Below are 23,698 nucleotides of genomic sequence, written 5' to 3'. Positions count from 1 at the left end.
TTTATTTTTATTAATAGATAAACAGCTCTGTGTCTTCAGTAGACCAAAGTTGCTAAGAAAATGCTTTATTTATATGCCAAACCATCTTCATTATCAAGTAAATAAAAAAATGTACAAGTGTGAAAAATCCTATCTTCTTGTTTTGAATGAGAGTTATTTTTGAAATGAATTGAAATGATCTCCTCCTAAGCTTTGCCAAGCATTGTAATTAAAACTAGAAATAGACCATGCAGTGAATCTAAACTCTCTCTGAGCTACATGCAAGATTTTCATTATGCAGAGAAGAAGGGAGATGGAAATTGTTGTCAGATATTTTTGTATGTGAATAAGAATATAACAATACTGTAATTATTTGCAAATGTTATGAATTTCTTTTTTTCCCACTCCCCATCCCCACTAGGTTGTAGGGTCCTCAGGGGAGGCAGTAAAGAAGTATTTATTGTGCCCTGCTAGGTGCCAGGCAGGTACTGTTCTAGGTGCTGAGGTGTGAATGAGACAAGGTTACCCTTCTACTCTGTGGTGGGGACTAACTTTCCATCATGGTATCACTTCACTCCTGCTAATGCAGTACCTAAAACACAGTGCATGGTACACACAGGGACTTAATACATTTTTGCTGAATGTGTGAGTATGAATAATATATACTAACGGGTTTTCAACATTCAAACTTGTAATGAAATTAATCTTTAGTGTTTCTTTCTCTTTCTCTTTTTTTTTGAGATGGGTTATGGCTGTTGCCCAGGCTGGAGTGCAGTAGTGTAATGGTAGCTCACTGCAGCCTGGAACTCATGGGCTTAAAAGATCCTCCTTTTTCAGCCTCTTGAGTAGCCAGGACTATGAATGTACATCACCACACACCCTAATGAAAATTGTTTTTGTAGAGACAAGGTCATGCTCTGTTGCTCAGGCTGGTCTTGAAGTCCTGGCCTCAAGGGATTCTCTTGCCTTGGTCTCCCAGAGTAACTTATCATTGCAATTACTGGTGGTCAAATGAGAATTTAATCCATGTTATCTGAAATATGAGAACTTTGATTAGAGTTTATAAGATGTTGAAAAGAAAAGCTTAGAATGAGAAGAGTTTTGGAGTTCTCAGTACACAGAAGTGAAGGGCAAAAGTTTTTCTAGATATACTTTTCTACCATTAGGCTTGTAAAAATGTGTATGTATAGATACACATATACATATACATATATAATGCTAAAATCTTTGTAAGTATAGGATTGAGTTTAGCTTTTTAAATATAGAACATGGTTTAGGCAAAGTTATTTACCCCCTAAACAACTTTTGTGATACCTTTAAGTGGGAAGAAAGATAAGATACAAGATAAAGGAAACTTTTACATTTATAAAATAGAAAATGACACTCTCCTTTTGTCATCCTTTTTTTTTTTTTTTGGTACGTAATGTGGGTTTCAGCTGAACTCAATAAAATGCTTTTTTGTGTAGAAGAGAAGTTCTGACTTTTAGTATGTAGGTGGGGCTTTGTTTTAGCACAGTGGCCTCCAAACTTTTACCATGTGTCCCCACCAAAAAAATTGTTTTCAATATGCATCTCGACATATGCATTTCAAATAAATATAGTATGCTTAATTTGAGTATGCTTCTTAAATATTAAATTATTTTAAAATGGTATATATCAAGTAGAGTTTATACATGCTATTTTATAAGAGATACAGCAAAGTAAACAATTTTAAAGAATAGAATGAATGAGGAAACCTAAATAGGGGCCCTATTACTTGTTTCTTGTTCCAAGGATCACCTTGCACACCCCTCTGAATTTTTCCCAGTTGAGAGATCCGGTCTTTCAGGTGAAATCACCAGCATGATTCAGACTCCTGTGGTTTATTGGTTGACAAGGAGAGCATGTCTGATTTTGTGTTCAGCAAAGCTACTGGTAGGATTGTTGCCCGGGCTGAGCTTCATCTCTCCTTCTGGATGATTTAAGTGGTTTCTTACTCATGCCTTCCTGCCTGGCACGCCCCAGTTCCTAGCACAGTGCCTAGGGCAGCATGAGAGGGACACCGAGTGTAGACCCACGGGGTGCCAGTGACAATACTGTGGGAAACAGCAGCCAGGTAGACAGCTGGAGAACGCCATCTTTCCAATTTTCCAGGAAGCCCAGCTGTCTTGTTAGATTCTCTGTGACTCCTGGCTGCCTCACCTTGGGCTTTTTGAGCACATGCACAGTGTGTGGGCAGGAGTAGACTTGTCACCACTGCCACACAGCTCGCCGACAGTTCAGTCATGGAGTCCCAGCCAGGCAAAGGGCAATGAAAGAAAGGGCAAAAAGGCTCTTCTTCCGCGTGTGCTTGAGAAGCGCGCACCTTCTCACGTGAAGAGTGTCCCAGGTGTAGAAATGCTCCGAGGAAAGGTGGCTGCCAGAGACACTTTTCTGTATTACGCTTTCCTTGCAGAAACATGTCTTCAGCTGCTTCCCTGCATCCCTAGTCTTCTGTCTCCAATCCATTCTCCACACCGATGGCAGAAGTACCTTCGAAACCCAGATAGGAGTGTCACTTGTGCACAGAGATCCCTTCAAATATGTGCCTTTGAAGGATACTGCCCACATTCTTTAATGTGGCATCCAGTGCTTAGGATGAACCGCTGCTTGGATCTGCTTTGCCGGGATAACCCCTTGTGCCTCTTTACCTTTGCAACTCCAGTCTGTGTATTTGCTATTCTCCAAATACATTATACCATCTGATTTACATGTATGATCAAGTGAATTTCTCTCTCAGATGCCTTTCTCTTGCCTTCTCCACCTGATGAAGCAGGACTTTTTAAGATTCAATGGAAATACCACTTCTGCAAAACCTTCATTACACCCCCAACTCTAACCCTATTTATTCTAGTTAGTATTTCCTGTGTGTTTTTTTGGTCCCCGGGAATAGAATACTTTGCTCCCTTATTACAGAAGTCACAGTACAGTTTACAGTGTGATCGATTGTATTTCTCTGTTTCCTAATGTATCTAAAGGGCACAGACCACATTTTTTTTTAAGGTTTCCTAATGCACAGCAGTGGCGTTTGTACATAGTAGGTGCTTGAAGAATTCTCATTGGGTTGAACTGAATTAAAAGTTATGATTTATTTCTATCCCTCATTAGATGCATAGAAGTGTTCTCTCAGTATGTCCCTTGTATGGTTACTTGTATATTTAGGTCTCCAGTTGAAGGAGGAATCACCACCTTCCATTTCTATGCATAATTGGCCTGTGTGTGCCTGTGTTGTCTCCCGTGTGTGTGGCCCAAGGGGGATGAGGCTGATGCTGGAAGGAAGATAGTACAGTGTCAAGAGCATGGTTAACTCTCATTCTGTGTCTGCTACGAAGTAGGCACCAGGCTCTCTTTCTCCTCTTCTGTAAGATGAAGAACTCGAGTTAGATATCTGAAATGTCTCTTCCCAGTCTGGGTGGATCCCAAGAATTCTGTAGTTTCAGTTTCTCAGGCTTCATTCTCAAGTCTTCTCTGTCTGACCCATGATGTTCTCTATGCACACAAAATGTTTGTGCAGTGAGATCTCTTCGCCTCTTTTGTAAGGAGCTGGGAGGGAGGCTCCTGGGCAGCAGGTTATTTCCCTTTGGTCTGTTCTCCCTGCAGGCGAGGGGGAGGGCAAGAGTGAAAGTTCCTCGGGGGCTGGAGTCTCATATTTCCCACTGGGTTTGAGGTTATCATGCCTCGCGTGACAACGTCACAGTGAGAATGAGGAGTGACAAAAATATCTCATTTTCATCGTGATGAAATTGAGAGAAGGAAAGAAACGGGCAGTGGTTGTGTTACTAAATACACTCACATTTGGAGCCTCCAGGAATCTTTATCTGTGTGAAGTTTCATGAAGCTCAGTAAACTAAATTGGAGATTTTTTTTTTTTTTCTAACTGGTTAGAAAAACTTTTAAAATGCTGATCTCAGGATGAAATAAGGTAAATAGGAGATTTGGGGAGATAAGAGTCACTTTTATAAAGTAAATGTGTAAATATAGTGAAATTCATTTCGAGTGTATTTTCCTATTTTGGGATTAATTTTCTCTTTTCGTCTATGTAGCTTTTGTGTGCTTGTTTTTGTCCCCAGGTTTACCTTGAGAATAGATCTAAGAGGTCAGAGGGAAATGGGTTAATACTTCTTCAGAAAAATATACAGGATTCTGATAACCTGTTAGAATGAGAAAATAAGAAAACTATATTGCTAATGGGTATCATGATTCGATTAGAAGGAGAACATGAATAATTCTAACTCAGGGATGGTGTTTGATTATTGTATTCATGTGATAATTTATCCATGTATCCATTCATTTATTTATTTATTTCACATTAATAGCTATGATTCATCCAGCACTGTGATGAGTGCAAAACAATGAAACAGATATCTATGCTTTTAAATAATTCAGGGCAGTGTGAAATTTACCATAGTAGAGGAATGGACAAATGTCTTGGTGTCCCAGAGGAGTGTTTAAATAACTGCTTGGGGAGGTTGAGTGGTAGCATTTAAAATGGGTCTTGAGGAATAAATAGGAGCCTCAGAAAAGGAAGGGCAGGCAAGTCAGGTCACATGACCCTTCAAATGTAATGATTAAAATATGCTGCCGGGTTATGCAAGAGGATGTTAGATTACACACACACACAACACACTGGGCCAGGGGATTACAGTATTCATTAACATTGGTCACTTTTGTTCTTATCAGAAAGATTAGAAGCATAGCTCTGGTCATTACTTTCAGAGTCTTAATCTAAATTGAGTATTATCAAGATACTTAAAAAAATTTTTTTTTTTTTTCTTTGAGACAGAGTCTTGCTCTGTCACCCAGGCTGGAGTGTAGTGGCATAATCTCAGCTCACTGCAACCTCTACCTCCTGGGTTCAAGAGATCCTCCTGCCTCAGCCTCCTGAGTAGCTGGGATTACAGGTGCGCACCACCACACCTGGCTCATTTTTGTATTTTTAGTAGAGATGGGGTTACACCATGTTGACCAGACTGGTCTCAAATTCCTGACATCAAGTGATCTGCCCTTCTCGGCCTCCCAAAGGGTTGGGATTACAGCCCTGAGCCACCATTCCCAGACTTCAAGATATTTTTAAACATCTAGAATAATTGACCATAATAAATGCCTCCTTAAAAAAGAATGTCATGAAAAAATTAATCTCCTTCAAGAAGCTTGCATTGAATGAAAGGAATTGACCTTCTCATTAAAAAAGGTAGCTGGCACAGGCACTAACATTATAAGGATGTTGGAACATAGAGTGTACTGCAGAAGTGATGCTGGAGTATGGCACGGGGATGGCGGAAGCACTGACGTTTCTGGTTTGTATCCCTTTATAGCACATTATTTTGCCCAGAATTGTAATTCCTGCTGGTCTCTTCGTTAGATGAACATTTTTGGAGTCAGAGTCTTTGGCTTTATAATCTTTCTGTTTCTTGAAGGCCAGGCAGGGCAATTTATGTGCAGTTGGTTGGCACGTGGTAAATGTTTGTTGACCCAGTTATTCACCCTGTCATGAACACACACACGCGGTGTCTACCGTACGTGAGCATCGAACAGTGATAGCACTGATACAGGGTTGTGAGCTCGTAGAGTCCAGGTGTTTCCACAGGAATTAGTCAGCTCCTGAAAGTGAAAATGAGAGAGGTTAAGTGACTTGCTGAAAGGCTCAAAACTTGTGGATGCAGAGTGAGGACCAGCTTTGTGCTGACTGCCTCAGACCAGTACTTTGCAGCCATTCCTAGCCTTATCCTGACAGGTGCTTCTTAAAACAAGTGTTTACTAGTAGGTTTGGTTTTATTTCCAGGGACGTACCAGGGCCCTGGTTTATGTGACTCTGTAATCAGTAACCAGGTGTGATGGGGTTTAACTGTTTCCAATGCACAGAAAGTTTCTTTGAGCAAATACTTCATTTGGGGGCAGTTTTTTCTGCTGGGCAGACTTATATGAGTCAAAGAAATTTCTTGCATGGTGCTTCCATATTGTGGGGCAGGTGAGAGGAACCCTGCAGATCCCTCTGTCCCAGAATCGAAGGAGATACCCACCTCTTTAAAAGGAGACAGTGAAGTATCTCAGATCCTTATAATCCTGTATTGACTTAAATTATTTTTATTATGTTATTTGAATATGTGCACACATGAAACTAGATATAAATTCCTTATACCTCTTTGACAACGGTAATTCAAAACATATATATGCCAGAACTCAAACAGCAAGATCGGTAAATTACATGGTGACACAGTGGATTTCATGTGAAGGAAGATGTTCCCTGACTGAGACGAAGATGCTGCCTCACTGTAAATCCACCTTGGTGCTTGGCACAGCTTCTTGTGAGCTCAGGGTTCTTTTTCTGCAGAGCACCTCAGGATGACCTGTTCCCCTGCCCGCTTCTTCCTGTGTGAGTTCCCAGGACACCAAATGGTCTCATCGGGCTTCACTATCTCAGACCCACCACTGACGTACTCACCGTGCCGTTTCCTTTTCCTGTCGGTCCTGACAGTGGAAGTATTAGAGCATTGTGTAGCACTGACAATAATTTTAACCCCCGTGCATTCTTGGGGGGCAGTTATGTGGTTATGGGATGGTCATCTGTGGGCTCCTGGATACCCTGAAACAGTTCTAGTACTTTTTCATTGAAATGGAAAGGCAAAGTAAAAACATTCTTGGAGAGGACTTGTGGCCCCGTAGATTATTCCCTTTGCCTTCTAGGGATCTGTGGTGTCACTGTTGGAGGACACTGCACAGGCATGGCTCAGAGTTGAGGACGGAGGCTAACCCTTGCAGTTCATCAGAGGCCCCCTCATCTCTCACAGGTGCTCTGCAGGGGCAATTTGGAGCTACCTTTGAACAAGCAGAACAACCTTATGTGTTCACGGAGCAGTATACCACACCACATGGCAAGGACCACTCAGCTTCTGATTTGTCACTGTAGTGGTTCAGTTCCGATTGCTTTAATGGGAGACATTCAGACACGTCCTGTACAAAGAACGCAGTTTGCATAAAGGAGATGAAAGGTTCATTTCCTTAGTAACCTACCCGATATCAGGCATGATCTGGAGATGGGTGGTTTTCAACAGATATTTTGAATAATAGAGCATTGCCTTATGCTGTGTTTCATATGTGTGTGACCAATTTTCAAAGAATTGAGTAATAATTCTTAGATGATATGGAGTGTAGCTTCAGCTGTATGATTGAACCCATACATTGTCCTGGTTTTATAGATAAGGTGAGATTTTAGTGACTTATTGAAGGTCACGTAGATGATGACAAGTCAGGATTTGAATGTAGGTAAATTAGTAAATCTTGTCTGATATATATGCATATTAAGAGTGGCCATCCATTTTTGTGAATAAAAAATACATTTACTAGAATTAACTACATAATGAATATTTTAAACCAGAATTAACCACATAGTGGAGCAAGTTTTTAATATTTCTTACACAGATGTGATTTTGGAGGATTGTTTTTCTTTACAGTAGCCTAATTTTAACTTAGTGGTTCATTTGTTTCCTTAGCATCTATATTGCTGGCCCTTAGTTAGTGGACAATCATCATTTAAAATAATGTATCCGCTTGATTTTAGTTATGGTGTTGAGCACGGTCGCTACATTTACTAATTGTCTAAAGCACACTTAAAACATTCCAAGCTAGTATGGCCAAAGTCATAGAACCCAGGTCTGGAGATTTTCCAGGTTTAGGGAAGGATTATTTTAAATTGTTAGTCGCTCAGCAGACACATTTCCTGTCTGGGATGAGAATTTGGAGGAACATTGTTGTGGGCCCCCAGGAACATTCTCAGGAATCCTAGAGCAGAGTTTTCCCGTGACAGGTGCAGCTTTCACAGATGAGCCCAGCGCCCTTCTGTCCCACCCTGGGTTTTACTCTCTTCCCTGCCTCACGCTGCTGCATTTTCTGAAGTCCCTCTGCCTCAGTCTCTGCCAGAGAAGCCTGATAAGAGAGCTTGAGAGAGTAGTTTTGGGAAGCCCTGAGTCAGACGCCTATTAAAGCTGCCCCATTTTGTAAAGTGGAGCTCTATGAAGGCAGAGACTTGGTGGTTGTGGTTCCCATGGTCCCACCAGTACTTTAAGCCGAGTCTTGCATGCACTTGGCACCTAATGAATATTGAATGAATGAAATGTATTGTCAGCAGGATCCCAAATCACCTGTGTGTTTTTCTAGGCCTAGGCAGAGCCTAGTTGATAAGTACTAGATTCCTGAATAGGTATTTGAGAGCTGGAGGAGTTGACCCGTAGACCTGTGGTTCCTGATTATTTTGAGTATAAGAAGGTTCTTTTTGGATAAAAAGTGTTAGGGAGCCTCACATGCTAGTAATTGCACTTCTAAGTGTCTTATGATTGAAAGAATGCATTATGACAGCAACTCCTCTGAATTCATTAGCACTTTAAAATGAATTCCTCACTGAGAAGTCTGTGTGAGGGTCTTTCGTGTCTGTGGCTTGCTGACAGTGCCGACTCCTGCTTCCCCTCATCCTGAGCCATGGGGCACACGGAGAAGTCTGATCAGCTTGTGAGTTAGGGTCTGCAAGATAACCAGGTGACAGTAGTATCAGGGACAAGAGAGGCACAACTCAGCATCTCCAAACTCTTCCGGCTTCTTCCCCTCCTGACCTCCTAAATCCTGGCACTCCTTCCCCTCACCTCTCCCACGTCGCCCCTGTTTTCAGAATAGATTGTTCATCACATGGAACCCTGGAGAACCCCTCAACCAGAGCCTCAGTGTCGTGGACAGTACCTGAATTGCAGAGCCTCCTGCTTCTCCCAGGGGTAGCGTAGTCTCCCTGGGTTCCCTGAGTTAATGCTGCTGCACAGCCTGATTCAGAATAGGGCTCTCTAATCATTCACAAACTCACTCGCACACTCAAGCACTCTTCCACCCACACATACACACTTACACACCCACATACACATTCACTTTTCTGTTCACACACTCCCATTCACACACATTCTCCCATGCTTGCACACTCACTTCTGTTCACAGTTCACTCACCCTCACACTCACACTGACTTGCTTACTCTTCCATTCATAGACATACCCACTTGCTTAGACATTCACACACTAACCTGCTCACACCCACTCACACACTAGCATTCACTTACCCTCACACTCAGGCACTACCTCACAACCCCTTCTTGTTTTCTTTCCCAAAGCCAACAGGTCTTATTGATCACCTACGAATAATGCATGGTGCTTTGGTAGGTGCTGGAAATACATTGATCCTCATCGTTCACAGATTCTGTTTATTTTTTAAATTTTTTAAAATTTCACTTACTTACTAAAGCTTGCTTGTAACCCCCAAATCAATATTTGTCTGACTTTCGTGGTTATTTGTGGACATGGGCAGAGAAGCAAAAAATATGCGTAGCCTCCATGCACATGTTCCCAGCTGAGGTTGGAGAAGATGCTGTTCTCCTTGTCTCAGCTCTGCTGGAAGCAAGGGTCCTTTTCGGGATCTGTTTAGTGCCATGTGTCATGTTTTGTGCTTTTTATTGGTGATTTTGCTGTAGAAAGCATCCTCAGCATAGTGTTGAAGTGCGGTTGAGCTTTGCTAAGCGCAAGAAGGCTGCAGTGTGGCTTAAGGAGCAAATACATGCGTTAGAGAAGCTGTTAGTTGTGAGTTTGATGTTAATCAGCAACGCATATTAAATGCGGTGTCGTTCAACAGAAACACACATAAAACAAGGTTACATATCTGTTGGTTGACAAAAATGTTACGACCAGAGGCTCACAGGAACCCAACCCTGTATTTCCCCCGGGAGCAATGGTTCAGTATTCTAGGCGACTTTAGAGGACTTCACTACCTCTAATAAGGGGAATCAGCTGTGCCTACAAATGCAAATGTACTTCCTTGTGAAGGTGATCTTAGAGCTGATTCAGGAAGAACTTGGAACTTCGTTGAGGGAGTCAGACATGGAAACTAAGAATTATAATTTGGCGTGAATGTTATAATAGAATTGTAAACAAAAGGGGCTTGGAGAGCTTGCAGGAGGGAGATTAATTCTAGGAGTAGGAGAGAATGTCAGGATTATGCACAGAGGAGGTGGAGAAAAACAGGCAGGTGTTCTCAGTAGAGAAAAAAGCTTTTCAGCCAAGAAGGCAACTTTGCTGCAGGGTTTAGAAACATGGAGGCTGCTGGATGTGCCCAGATTCTGTGGTCTTTCCTCTGTCCCTGCCTCATCCACCACATCTTGTCTCTGCTTCTGTTTATCCTAGTTGCTGCCAGAGGCATCTTTGCTGACATTGGCGGGTCCTCCCCTGTCAGCATCAGCAGCCCCTCCTGGCCAGAGAGATGCCCCGGATCCTTACAAAAACCTTGGCCCCACCGGGGTGGAGTGGCGGCTACTGTCCTGGGGCAGCTTCAGCTGTGTCCTGGTCGCCTTACCCCTCCTGCCTCCCCCTCACCAGGGACTGAATTAAACTCGCACAGAAGCATCATTTGTCAGCCTGCTGGCCTGGTGTGCCTCAGCGGCACTGTGACAACCGGCTGAGAAAAATGTCTGCATTCCTGACACCCCCGTTGCAGAGGGCTTCCCCCGAGGACTCAAAGGTTATGGCGCGAAGTGCGAGAGCCACGCTGAGAGCTGTCTTCCTTCATGCTCTCCATAAATGCTTACAATCTGACATTAGTTGATTCTCTTTTAATCTTTTTTTTTTTTGGTAATTCTTTATTGAAATCTCTGTTGAAGTCTGTTGCTTCTTTGTAATGAAGTGCCCAAAGCTCAATGCAGTATTCTAAGAACGGACTTGCCAAGGTCATACCGAAGACGTCCTTGTCCCCACGGTACATAGCGTGAGTGCTGTGCTGTAGCCCTGCATTATTTTTGCCTACTTAGCTGCCATGTTGCGTTGTGTATTCGCACATAATCAGCTGTCCGCTCTCAGCTTTAGGTTCTCCTGCTCTCTCTTTCTTTCTCCTTCTCCACTTTGTTTCCTCCCTTCCTTTTCCCCCTTCTTTTGTTTTCCATGGGAATTTTTGTGTTTCAGATACTTTTCTTCTGGCTGTATTGACTTGGCTTGTATTCTTCCTTTTTTCTCTCTCTTTCAAGCTCATTTTCATTGTGCCGTGTTTAGATGGGAGACTCTAGTCTATACTTGCAGGCTGAACAGTGGCAGCTTGGAGATGAAGCGCGGCTAGTGGAAGCACAGGCCCTAGAATCGCCACTTTGTCGCTCGCTGGCCCTGCAGCCGTGGGTAATCTTCTCTTTCTGAGCTGTGGCTATAGAACGGGATAGGGATAGACACTTTGAAGCCAGGCTGTGAGGATTAGAGAAGATGATGCCTACAGAGCGGCCCATGTAGTGCTTGGCTTATGTGTCTGCTCAGCACATGCTCGCGCTCCCAAGCATGTGGTGATGACGGAAATGCTGCACTCGTGCGAGAGACACACTGACACTGTGTTTCTTGTGAGTTTGAATTCTGAAATTAAAACCCATGATGTGCCCTTCCTCAAGTTATATGTTAAAATGTCAACAATGAAGCCTTATTTACCAAGATTAGTTTTACATACTTTATTCTCATATGCTGCTCACAATTATTTTATCTGCTCAATTAAAGACATTTATGAGGTGTTTCATTTACTTTGTGATTATACTTATTATTTTTTAAATGGTAAACTCACAGGCTGCCATAGCATCCAAAATGCCATCATCAGAGATGGTCTCTTAGGGTGAAGGCACAATTTTTAAAGAGGTCCATGCCAGCATATTCATTTGGTGTCTTGGAGGAATGGAATTACAGAGAATTAGAGATAGTCCCACCGTAGTGTTGAGGAGGGAAGGGCCATTTCTGTTAATCTATCAAAAGGTGGGGTCAGCGTAAAGGTTGAGTTCCCAAGAAATCTGGGCTTATGTGAGTGTATGGGGGCTAGGAGTTGGGGCCAAGGAGTGGGGAGGGTGCCAGGGACAGTTTCATCTCCCTTGCATTCTTGCTCAGGACTTCTCTGTGGGTACTGGGTGGATATGGGGGTGCTGAGGGGACACAGGTATCTGCTATGTCTGTCTGAGAAATTAGAAGCTCAAGAGCCATGTGGAACTATCACATAGTACCCAGGGATCCCTGGCTTCATTGATCTTTGGGCTGCATTTTCTCTGCCTTGTGCTCATGCCCAGCTGCTCCTCCAGATTTGAGTGTCCTATGACATTACCTTTTTTTTTGTTTTTTTTTTGAGACAGAGTCTCACTCTTTCACCAGACATCAGGCTGGAGTGGAGCCAGGCCCCAGGCTGGAGTGCAGTGGCACAATCTCGGCTCACTGCAACCTCCGCCTCCTGGGTTCAAGCAATTCTCCTGCCTCAGCCTCCCAAGTAGCTGGGATTACAGGCGCGCGCCACCACGCCCAGCTAATTTTTTGTATTTTTAGTAGAGACGGGGTTTCACCATGTTGCTCAGGTTGGTCTCGATCTCTTGACCTCGTGATCAGCCCACCTCGGCCTCCCCAGGTGCTGGGATTACAGGCGTGAGCCACCGTTCCTGGCCCAAGATTGCTAACTTTGACGGGATTTGGCTTTTCTTCTCAGTAAGTTCTCTTTGGGCAGTTCATGATGTAGGGTTTGTTGATCAGGCAGAAAGTTCATGAACGAGCCATGTTTTTTGAGGCCAACGTTGGGAAGAGGATGTGGCAGTCCCCAAAGTGCAAGGAAGTAGCGATGCCTTCGAAGACTGTATCCCTCCGATGGTCTCGCAGGGAAGAGAAGGAGAGCTCCTCAGGCCAAAGTGGCTGTCTCCTTCTCTGTCCTTTCCTCCCGGAATCAGCATCTCATTCTCTGCCGGTTTCTGGAAGCATGAACTCAGTCTGTGTTTCCCATCCTCTCCCCACTCCCCACTGCAGTGGGGAAGTGATGCAGCCCATTTCATTGGGTTTATTTCTCTCTTTTCCAACTGCACCGCAGTCTCTTTTTTTCATTTCCTGTTCAATACGTCCTTCCAGAGTTACTGTGGATAACTTTGGTTTTGATGTTTCCAAAACTGAATCACTAGAATCTTAGACTTAAAGGGACCTTAGAAATCTTAGTCCGATTTCTTCATTTTTACAGAGGAGAAAATGGAGCCCCGGGACTGTTAATTGACTCATCCACAGTTACTGGATTATATGTGCGTTTTCCTAGAAGGTCAGCATGCCTCTACTAGGGACGTTCTGTGCATCTTTTACTTCTTCAAAATTTGTCTTTGAGCATATACTGTCATTATATTTGTTAATCTGTAATTTTCCGTCCTTTTATTTCTAAAAATCATGTGGTGAATTTAGTCTGCTTTCTCTGTCGTAGAAGGTCTGGTACATTAAAAAAATTCTGCCCCCTCCAGTATCTCCCATGATTACCATGGAAACAAGGTAGATGGAGTCAGCTGTCTTTGTAGAACGTCTTTCTCGAATCCTTGTTTCTGCAGTTTTACCTCTCAGCCTTTTGGCTTTCCGTTTCTCCTCCGTTGTCTGCCAATCTGATCCTTCAAGGGCACTCTACTCTCAGTTTTTACTGAGTAATATTTAATTTGAAGTATTTTCAGTTTTTGCTTATCTTTGATGTACATTTTAAGTGGTCATTGAATTACATTACTACTCTTACCAGATACTAGTCTGTGGGGGAAAAATGTTACATGTGATTTTTTTTTTTTCAACTTAGTATAAGATTTGAAATTCAATGAATTTTTCCTATAGGTTTGTTTATGGAACAATTAAATGTACATTGGCTAAACATTAACACAAGCAAAAATACTTCTCAAAGTAAATATTGAACTTTGAAAGTTTGAATTCTGTTATTCTCTGAGCAAGACTTTCTTTTCCCTGTGGGAATACACCTCTGAACATGTGTTAAAAGTTTATGAGCTAATATTATTTGCTAAACAAACATTCATTTTTATAGGCAGCTTCCAAGGAAGACCTCTCAATGGTCTAGTTTGTCCTGTGGTACATTTGGCAGGTTCTGTCCTTAGCAGCAGACCGAGTACCACATGGTTGGTGAGCATGCAGCACTGAAGATGTGCGTGTGCGTTTGTGCGCGCGTGCGCGTGTGTGTGTGTGTGTATTTTTGTGTATATGTGATTAGATTCAGACTGGGACCCCTATCGCTGAGTTCCCAAATACTGACGTAAACAGCTTCTAGGCAAAGGTCTTTTCTGTTTACTTTTTCCTTTTTTATTTTAGGTGGAGGAAGAGTGGAGATAATTTAGGAATTCTTAGTTTCCTGTATACTTTGATGAGACAAAATGAAAAATGGTCTACCTACTTGGTTCATTTTGTTTACGCGGACCAGACACAACTGATTCAATTGTTCCCATAATTCTGGTGGCAATTTTGAAGGCCAGAAATGTGGATATAAAAGCAGGCCCATCTGGAATACTGGGGAATTTAGAGGTTTTGGGAAATGGGGCTTAAGGTGAGCCACGTTTGGTTGAGTCTGGGTCGGAGCTTCTAATAAAATAAGTGCCCTCTTGCCTAATCTCTCTGTGTTTGTTGCTTTCTGTCTGCTTGGGGACTTCTCCCATGAGAGTAGAGTGGAAAGACCTGGCTTCTTATTAATGGTCCTTTAGTCATTATATTTAATCACCCTGATCCTTGCAATAACTCTCATTAAGGCTTTACTGCTAGATTATTAATGAGGAAGAGTACATCTGTATGAGTATAGTAATTGTGGTGAAGGGAGGTTTAAATATCATGACTGTAATAAGCATAGATATGAGAATGAATGATTACACTGAAGTCATTAACTTATGACATGTTTGGGACCTCTGCAGTGAAGTCAGTGTCTGTACAGTTGCTGATCATAAGTTGACATGCTGTAGTAGTTTATAACATAGCAGCAAGTAGTCTAAGTGGCCCATTGAGTAGAATAAATGCAACCATGTGGACAAAGCGACACCATATGTTTGTTAATATGGAAATTATGTTTTAAAATAACAGCATGGCAGAAGTCTATACGTTTTCAATAATAACTATTACTAAGTCTTGACTTTTGAAACAACTCTGACTTCATTTTTTAAGTGGACAGAGATACGAATCCAGCATAATGTTGCCCACGTGGATTACACGTTTTCAAATTGTCTAATATTTTTAAATAGTGTCTGTATAAGTTTATGTATTATAACATTCCTAAGCGTTCTCTGGGCTGTACTATAATTTTCACATTATTATCTCATACTTTGGTTTTAATGGGATTGGTAAGAGTTTTGAAGTTTTAATTTCAGTTTTTCCCACTGCTTGGTATTTGATGATAAAAAATGAAAAGACGTTTCCATAGTTGCTAACAGTCACCAGATTTTGTTCCAAAGCATGGACTTTAGTAGACTTTTGAATCAAATCCACATTCTCCACCCAAGCCTAGTGATATAATCCAACAGTTCAAAGATAGGTATGCCATAAACAGCTATAGTTAAATAATCTAAAAAAAAATTAAAACATGGAAATACAATAAAACAAGAATTGATCACTTTATAGTGGAATACTCTATAAACTGTCTGCATTAGAAACATGTGGTGAGTTTTAAAACATCTGAGTTCTATAATTCTAGAGTATATAGTTTATTTGAAGGCAGACACTCCCTCCCCCACCCCTTCCCTTTATTCCCAGATTTATATAAGAATATAGGTTAATATTTTTTGCTATCCAAATTTGCATTTATTGACTTATTTTTTATTTAGAAAAATAATTTTGGAGTAGAAATATATAACATAAATATTTTCACCTTGACTAAATATTGTATCACTAAGTACTGAAGTGTGATCATAAAGAGATTATTTCTGTAAATCGTGCTACTCTGTCTAAAATAAAAATCACACATTGGCATAATCCCCAATAAGAGGAATAAATTATTTAAAAGCATATGTATGATTTAGATGAGTAACACAATCTTTAGCTTTTCATGATAATTTTGATTTTTAAGGTATCTAAGCTGATCTGTGTGGCATAATTGGTATAGTTGCAGGAGCTGAAATGTACCAGTGATTTTGCAATGTCATGTTTGCACAATCTCATTTAACTTGTTGACTGAAGTTACATAACCCTCTTGTATATGAGACAACTGGAATTGGATTCAGCCATCACGAAAAATGCTGGCTATAGATTATACTGTTTTTCTTTTGTTTGTTTGTTTGTTTTTGGTTTTTAGAGACAGGGTCTCACTCTGTTGCCCAGGCTGTAGTGCAGTGTCACAATCATGGCTCATTGCAGCCTCGACTCAAGTGATCCTCCTGCCTTAGACTCCTGTGTAGCTTAGACTACAGGTGTGCACCACCATGCCAAGCTAATTTTTTATGTTTTGTAGAGATGGGGTCTCACTATGTTTCCCAGGCTGGTCTTGAACCCCTGGCCTCAAGTGATCTTTCTGCCTGGGTCTCCCAAAGTGCTGGGTTTATACATATGAACCACTGTGCCTGGCCGATTATACTGTTTAAATTGACTAATTCGCTTTATTTTCTAAGTTACGTATATGTGAACGGTACTGGAATAGCCTGCTAGGGAAATAGGGCAGTGTTAACTGGCAGTGAAAAGGTCAGTTCAATTTATTAGTATATTTACTTTTTTAAAAGGGGATTTTTTGTATTCTTTAAAAAAGTATAAAATGAGAATCTTTCCTTAAGCACTGAAAACTATTTCGCGTTTTATTCTTAGTGATACTTCTACCACTGTGGAATTTTGTTCATGATTGCTATTTTCCTTCCTTCTCCACCTAGTCCTCCTGAAAATGAATAGAATTATTAAAAAATTACCTTTTGAAGTAGAGAGACACACAGGTCTCTGAGAAGAGTTGCTTCACTGAATCGCTGAGCATAGCCTGCAAACTCTAGCCTTTACTTCTGCGACCCTCCCCAGCACCTTCCCCGAGAGAAATGGCCCAAGTTTCACTGGAAGAGTGGCGCTGCGGGCATCATACTGCCTCGTCAGTGAAGAGTGAAAAGTGGAAGGGCCTGGTCCCAAGAGTGGTGGCTGTGCTAGGGCTCCTGGAAGGTTCTTGCTCCGATGGCTTCATTACGTAGTAACAAGATCCGGTGACACGGACCAGGCGCAAATTGCTTCACATCTGGGCCTTGCTGTCCCATGTATTTAACTGGAAAAGTTGCATTCGCTGTTTTCTAATGTGTATTCAGGTTCTTTTTTATAATTTTAATTTTAATTTGTTTATTTTACTTTAGGTGCATACTATATCTGGCATTTCTCCCCATGTTATCCCTCCCCACCCCCCCCCACCACCCGCTGTCTCTCCCCTACCCCTACCAACTGTCCCCAGTGTGTGATGCTCCCCTCCCTGAGTCCACGTGTTCTTGTTGTTCAACACCCACCTATGAGTGAGAACATATGGTGTCTGGCTTTCTGTTCTTGTGTCAGTTTGCTGAGAATGTTGGTTTCCAGATTCATCCAAGTCCCTACAAAGGACATGAACTCATCCTTTTTTATGGCTACGTAGTATTCCATGGTGTATATGTAGCACATTTTCTTTGTCCGGTCTATCATTGATGGGCATTTGGGTTGGTTCCAGGTCTTTGCTATTGTACACAGGGCTGCAATGAACATACGTGTGCATGTGTCTTTATAGTAGAACAATTTGTAATCCTTTGGATATATACCCAGTAATGGGACTGCTGGGTCAAATGGAATTTCTATTTCTAGATCCTTGAGAAATCGCCACACTGTCTTCCACAATGGTTGAACTAATTTATACTCCCACCACACTGTCTTCCACAATGGTTGAACTAATTTATACTCCCACCAACTGTGTAAGAGTGTTCCTATTTCTCCACATCCTCTTCAGCATCGGTTGTTTCCAGATTTTTTAATGATCGCCATTCTAACTGGAGTGAGATGATATCTCAGTGTGGTTTTGATTTGCATTTCTGTAATGACCAGTGATGATGAGCATTTTTTCATATGTTTGTTGGCCTCATGTATGTCTTCTTTTGAAAAGTGTCTGTTCATATCCTTTGCCCACTTTTGAATGGGGTTGTTTGTTTTTTTTTTCTTGTATATCTGTTTTAGTTCTTTGTAGATTCTGGATATCAGCCCTTTGTCAGATAGGTAGATTGTAAAAATTTTTTCCCATTCTGTTGGTTGCCGATTCACTCTAATGATGGTTTCTTTTGCTGTACAGAAGCTCTGGAGTTTAATTAGATCCCATTTGTCTAGCCTGACTTTTATTGCCATTGCTTTTGGTGTTTTAGTCATAAAGTCTTTGCCTATGTCCATTTTCTTCTAGTGTTTTTATGGTGTTAGGTTTTATGTTTAAATATTTGCTCCATCTGGAGTTAATTCTAGTGTAAGGTGTCAGGAAGGGGTCCAGTTTCTGCTTTCTGCACATGCTAGCCAATTTTCCCAACACCATTTATTAAACATGGAATCCTTTCTCCATTGGTGTTTTTGTCGGGTTTGTCAAAGATCCTGGTTGTAGATGGTTGTAGATGTATAGTGTTTCTTCTGGGGTCTCTGTTCTGTTCCATTGGTCTATGTCTCTGTTTTGGTCAAAGCCGGAGGCATCACACTGCTGGACTTCAAACTATACTACAAGGCTACAGTAATCAAAACAGCATGGTACTGGTACCACGTTCTAAGATGTTAAGATGTTAACATGGTATTAAGAACACTGTTGTTGACTGGGAGCTTCCTCCATGTTCAGTGCTGTCCTCTGACTGGATCTCTGTCACAACCCTGTCTGAAGACACTTATCACTAACCTGTTTTAAAGATGAGATTCCTGAGACTTAGAGAGGTGAGAGAACCAGTTGTAAAACCCTGCAGCTAGTGACGAGTGAAGCTGGGATAGGACCAGGCTTCTGACTCTAGAGTCAGGCTTTCCCATCACATAAACTCATTATATTCTGCTGGAATTTTTATGTATCTATTTCTGATCCAAGAAAAACCATTGTGCTATGGGTATGCTGGGTATGCAGAGGAAATATAAGGTAGCACCTCACTTGTTGCTCAAAAAGGGGGAGGAAGTGTTCTACATTTTAAAAATAAAGTTTAATTTCATAGTGTTTATAGGTGATGTGATTTCCTGCTGCAAAAAAGACAGCTTACTTTGAATTAGTTTTTTTTTGTCCCTTCTAGAACTAAAGGCTCATCCAATCCCATCTTTTGGTCTGTTTTATTAATGACAAAATAAATGCACATAATTTGTTTAGAAATTTCACTTAATTACAGCAAACTGAAACCAGCTATTTTTAGCTAGGAATGATCTTGCCTGGGAGGAGACTATTATGCAAATGGAGTAAGACTAAAATGGCCATTAATGTCTTTAACATACTTAAACTTTTATCAGTTTCAATAGAGATGAGAGAGAAGTCACATTCACACATTCAACCTGATCTCCTCATCCTAGGAGGGGGTTGAGTTTCCCTAGAAGAACACCCCTCTGGGCCCACATGCAGAGGAGGGTACAGGAGTGCCTCTCTCCTGTGCGCCCCTCCTGTGGGGTAGAGCTGCTTCTCCCGGCCACCCTCAGATGGGAGTAGTTCAGTTTGGGGTGGAGCTTGGTTTCTGCAATTCATTCTGTCCTTATGAACCCAGCACCGGAAGTCTAAAGTTTTCCCATCCTTTTTGTCCTTGCCTGATGTATTGTTTTTCCTTTCTGCTTTCCCCCATTTCAGCCTACTTAGCAAAATTTGTCCAGTGTGATAGTGTTTTGTTAAAAACCTATTTAGTGCTTCCGAAAACATAGAAGAGCACCTGTCAGGAAGTGCCAGCCCTCATGAGCTCTTGAGTGTGGTTTAAGCCTTTGGATTAGGGAAGGGATATAGAAAAGGTGACCTCACGACAGATACTGATCAATTTTGTCGAATTCTCTCCCTTTGTCCGCTCCTTTGCTCCTCTGACTTACTCTGCAAGGAGTTGGGGATGATGGATTCTACCCAACTGATATCTATGAATTCATTGTATTAAATTGTTCTTAACTCCGTACATGTAAAGAGAACGTCTGTATTGTGGTGATATATAAAGTTTACTGTCTGTCCCCTGGGTCTGAATGACAGAAACGAATGCCCTTATCTGTATTTGCTTATTTGTGTTCTTATTTATATAAGGTGCCAGGTAGGTAAGAGAAAAGAAACTACTTCTAACAAGTTATTGTAGTGTTTACTGTTTTAACACTAAATATATTTATTTTAAAAGTTTCAGTTGAACGGTGAGAAGAGGAAGCTTTATTTCTCTAGGGGCCGGCTTCGATGCACACATTTTTGCCTGGGGCATGTTCATGGCTTTGGGATGTGGTGTGTATGGGTTATTGTTGGTTGTTACTGCCCATGAATATTGCAGCCCCAGGAGCCCTAGGTTGTGAGGTTCAGTTGGACCCCAGCTTTCATAAAGCTCAAGTGGAGAGGAGGTGCAGTCCTTCCAGAAAGATGCAGAACCTTTCTGATCTGGTTCAGGGAACATTTCTTCTTGGGATCTGTGAAGCTGAGAATGTAGCTTTTTTAGTTAGGGGTCTCTTCTCCTATCTACATTCAAGGAAAAGGAAGGCCAGAATATTTGTTTTTACTTCGGATTCAGGAAGACTCACTCAGTCATGATAGAAGCATTATGTTTTAAAATGTAGATTGAAAATTAGAATTCTGCATTCAGAATTCTCCCACGGGCCTGTTAAAAATGCATATTTTGGGCCAGGAACGGTGGCTCACGCCTATAATCCCAGCACTTTGGGAGGCCGAGGCGGGTGGATCACGAGGTCAAGAGATCGAGACCATCTTGGGTCTACATGGTGAAACCCCGTCTCTACTGAAAATACAAAAAAATTAGCTGGGCGTGGTGGTGCACGCCTGTAGTCCCAGCTACTTGGGAGGTTGAGGCAGGAGAATTGCTTGAACCCAGGAGGCGGAGGTTGCAGTGAGCCGAGATTGTGCCATTGCACTCCAGCCTGGGTAATAAGAGTGAAACTTCGTCTCAAAAAAAAAAAAAAAAAAAAAAAAAAAAATGCGTATTTTGAGAACTGCTGACTCAGAGTTTTAAAGAGTTGGGGCTCAGAAAGCTGCATCTTGAAAAGGCTTCACAGGTGATTCTGCTACACACGGAAGTTTAAGAACCACTCTTAGAGAGTAGTAAGTAAACGCTGCTGCTAAAAAGGGCAGAAAATATCTGACGTCACTGGTCATATTGCTAATGTTGGTCTCCGCAGCAAGTACTTTATACAAAATATACTGGTGTTAGAGACAAAGCCGTTATCTGAGCCTTGGCACAGCCACAGGCTCTCCCTCCCGGCATGGTCGCCACATAGCCGCTCTAGGAAAAATGGGAAAAACCTATCATGTTAGTTGTTCTTTGCATTTGACTCATTTAAATGATCGGTATGTGCAAGAGTTCAACTAGAAAACATGTAGAATCTTTTGCACTTTAGTCATTATGAGTTAGAAATTAGAATGTAGTTAAATTTTTAGGGTTAGGCAGTTTTCTTAAAATGCGTTAAAATGATTAAAATGGGCTAAAACATCAGTATTTTTTCATGGAGGTTATATGTTGTAGCAATGAAATATTACTTTTAATATTGAAAGTAGCTAATTTTGCAACATTTATTTACCTTTTAAAAAGTTTTAATTTTAGTTTTTAGTTCTGGGGTACATGTGCAGGATGTGAAGTTTGTTAAATAGGTAAACGTGTGCCAAGGTGGTTTGCTGCACCTATCCATCACCTATGTATTAAGCCCAGAATGCGTTAGCTATTTTTCCTAATGTTCTCCCTTTTTTTCTTTTTACAGGAAAAACTAACCCAAGAGTGTGTATTCAGAGAACAGTTCGAAGAAAACTGGTATAATACCTACTCATCAAACATATATAAGCACGTGGACACTGGAAGGCGATACTATGTTGCATTAAATAAAGATGGGACTCCGAGAGAAGGGACTAGGACTAAACGGCACCAGAAATTCACACATTTTTTACCTAGACCAGTGGACCCCGACAAAGTACCTGAACTATATAAGGATATTCTAAGCCAAAGCTGACAAAGACAATTTCTTCACTTGAGCCCTTAAAAAAGTAACCACTATAAAGGTTTCATGTGGTGGGTTCTTATTGATTAGCTGTGTCATCACATCAGCTCCACTGTTGCCAAACTTTGTCGCATGCATAATGTATGATGGAGGCTTGGATGGGAACATGCTGATTTTGTTCTGCACTTAAAGGCTCCTCCTCCTGGAGGACCGCCTAGGGCCACTTGCTTGATTTATCATGAGAGGAGAGAGAGAGAGTGAGCGCTAGGAGAGTGTGTGTGTGTGTGTGTGTGTGTGTGTGAGTAGCGGGAGATACGGGCGGAGTGAGAGTGAAAGGACTGCGGCCTGATGCATGCTGGAAATAGACACGCATTTACATTTCTGATCAGTTGTACTTCATCCTATATCAGCACAGCTGCCATACTTCGACTCATCAGGATTCTGGCTGGTGGCCTGCGCGAGGGTGCAGTCTTACTTAAAAGACTTTTTCAGTTAATTCTCACTGGTATCATCCCAGTGAACTTAAAGCAAAGACCTCTTAGTAAGAAAAACAAAAAACAAAAAACAAAAAAACAAAAAAAACAAAAAAATTAAATTTATTTATAGAAATTCCAAAGGCAACATTTTATTTATTTTATATATTTATTTATTATATAGAGTTTATTTTTAATGAAATATGTACAGGCCAGATAGGCATTTTGGAAGCTTTAGGCTCTGTAAGCATTAAATGGCAAAGTCTGCTATGAACCTGTGGTAAATTCATGCAAGTAGATATAACGGTGCATGGATATGAGAAATTCTAATGACCCTGATGTACTAAAGGCGACAATCTCTTTTGTGCCCATATTATTGTAAACTTATGCACATCGCTCATGACACTGAGTATTCACTCTTCAGACTGCTTGTTTCATAGCTTATCCCAGAGGATTAAAGATAAACTGGGTCTCAAACTTTGATTCTGTGTCTGTAATATTTCCTCTCTCATAAGTGACTCCACTATTGTAACTTAATGGTTGGAAAATATGAGGGTTGGTATATGTCTTACTTGTTTAAATCTATCGCAGAATATACCAAAGCTAAATGATAACTATGCTTTTATTTTAGCTGATCTCCAGAATGACAGTATTAACATCAAACATTGTATTGATTTAGAATTCTTAAAAAAGGAAAAAAAAAGGATGTAGCACAGACTATTTTTTTTTAAAGACATAAGTATCACATTAACAGGATCATACTTGTAAACTTTTTTTTGGTTCACTTGGCTATCAAATATGAAATTATAGAAGTATCATAGGGGTCATTGTAACATCTTTTAGAGCAAATGGGTTTCAGTATGAACTGTCATAATTACGTGGTAATAGCACCCTTAGTAAAACTTGCAAAATGAAACTAATAAATCGTTATCAATAATGACAATGAAGGGGAAAGTATTATACTTGTTGACTGTGTTTTGTTTTTTAAAATGGTCTCCACAAGCACTCAATTTTTTTAGAGGGATGTTACTATGTAGAATATCTTTTACAAGGCTTTTATAACATTTTATGCTGAAAAGCATAAGAATACATATTTCTTTAGTAGCAATAATTTTGGAACTTGCCCTTGGGCAAGCAAGACTATTTCTTACTATATACTAAGGAGCAAAGAGCCAAATTCTTAAAGCAATATTTAAGAAAAAAGGAATTTATAACAAATTCTCATCTACATATGACACTTTCTAGCCGGTGGTGTTGAGAAGTGGAAAGTGACAGTTTAAACATGTGTTGGGATTTATGGAACTAATTTAAAAATTTAATATTCAAACTGTTTTGCT

At 41.0% G+C, this 23,698-nt stretch overlaps 1 protein-coding gene across 1 annotated transcript in view; it reads left to right on the top strand.

Moving 5' to 3' along the window:
• The window catches only part of FGF9 (fibroblast growth factor 9), a 33,201-nt gene extending 9,897 nt beyond the window's left edge, over positions 1-23,304 (top strand). The window contains exon 3 of the mRNA XM_012441861.2: positions 21,655-23,304. Coding sequence (XP_012297284.1) covers positions 21,655-21,900 — 246 coding nt within the window. The 3' untranslated portion in view covers positions 21,901-23,304. The remainder of the gene's footprint in view (positions 1-21,654) is intronic.
• The last annotated feature ends 394 nt before the right edge of the window (positions 23,305-23,698 follow it).

The sequence above is a fragment of the Aotus nancymaae genome, unplaced genomic scaffold (assembly GCF_030222135.1).
Source record: "Aotus nancymaae isolate 86718 unplaced genomic scaffold, 86718_ANA_hifiasm-v0.15.2.pri h1tg000009l, whole genome shotgun sequence".
NCBI classification, from domain to species: Eukaryota; Metazoa; Chordata; class Mammalia; order Primates; family Aotidae; genus Aotus; species Aotus nancymaae.
Note: the sequence above shows the minus strand (reverse complement) of the source record. Positions and strands in the feature narration are given on the sequence as shown.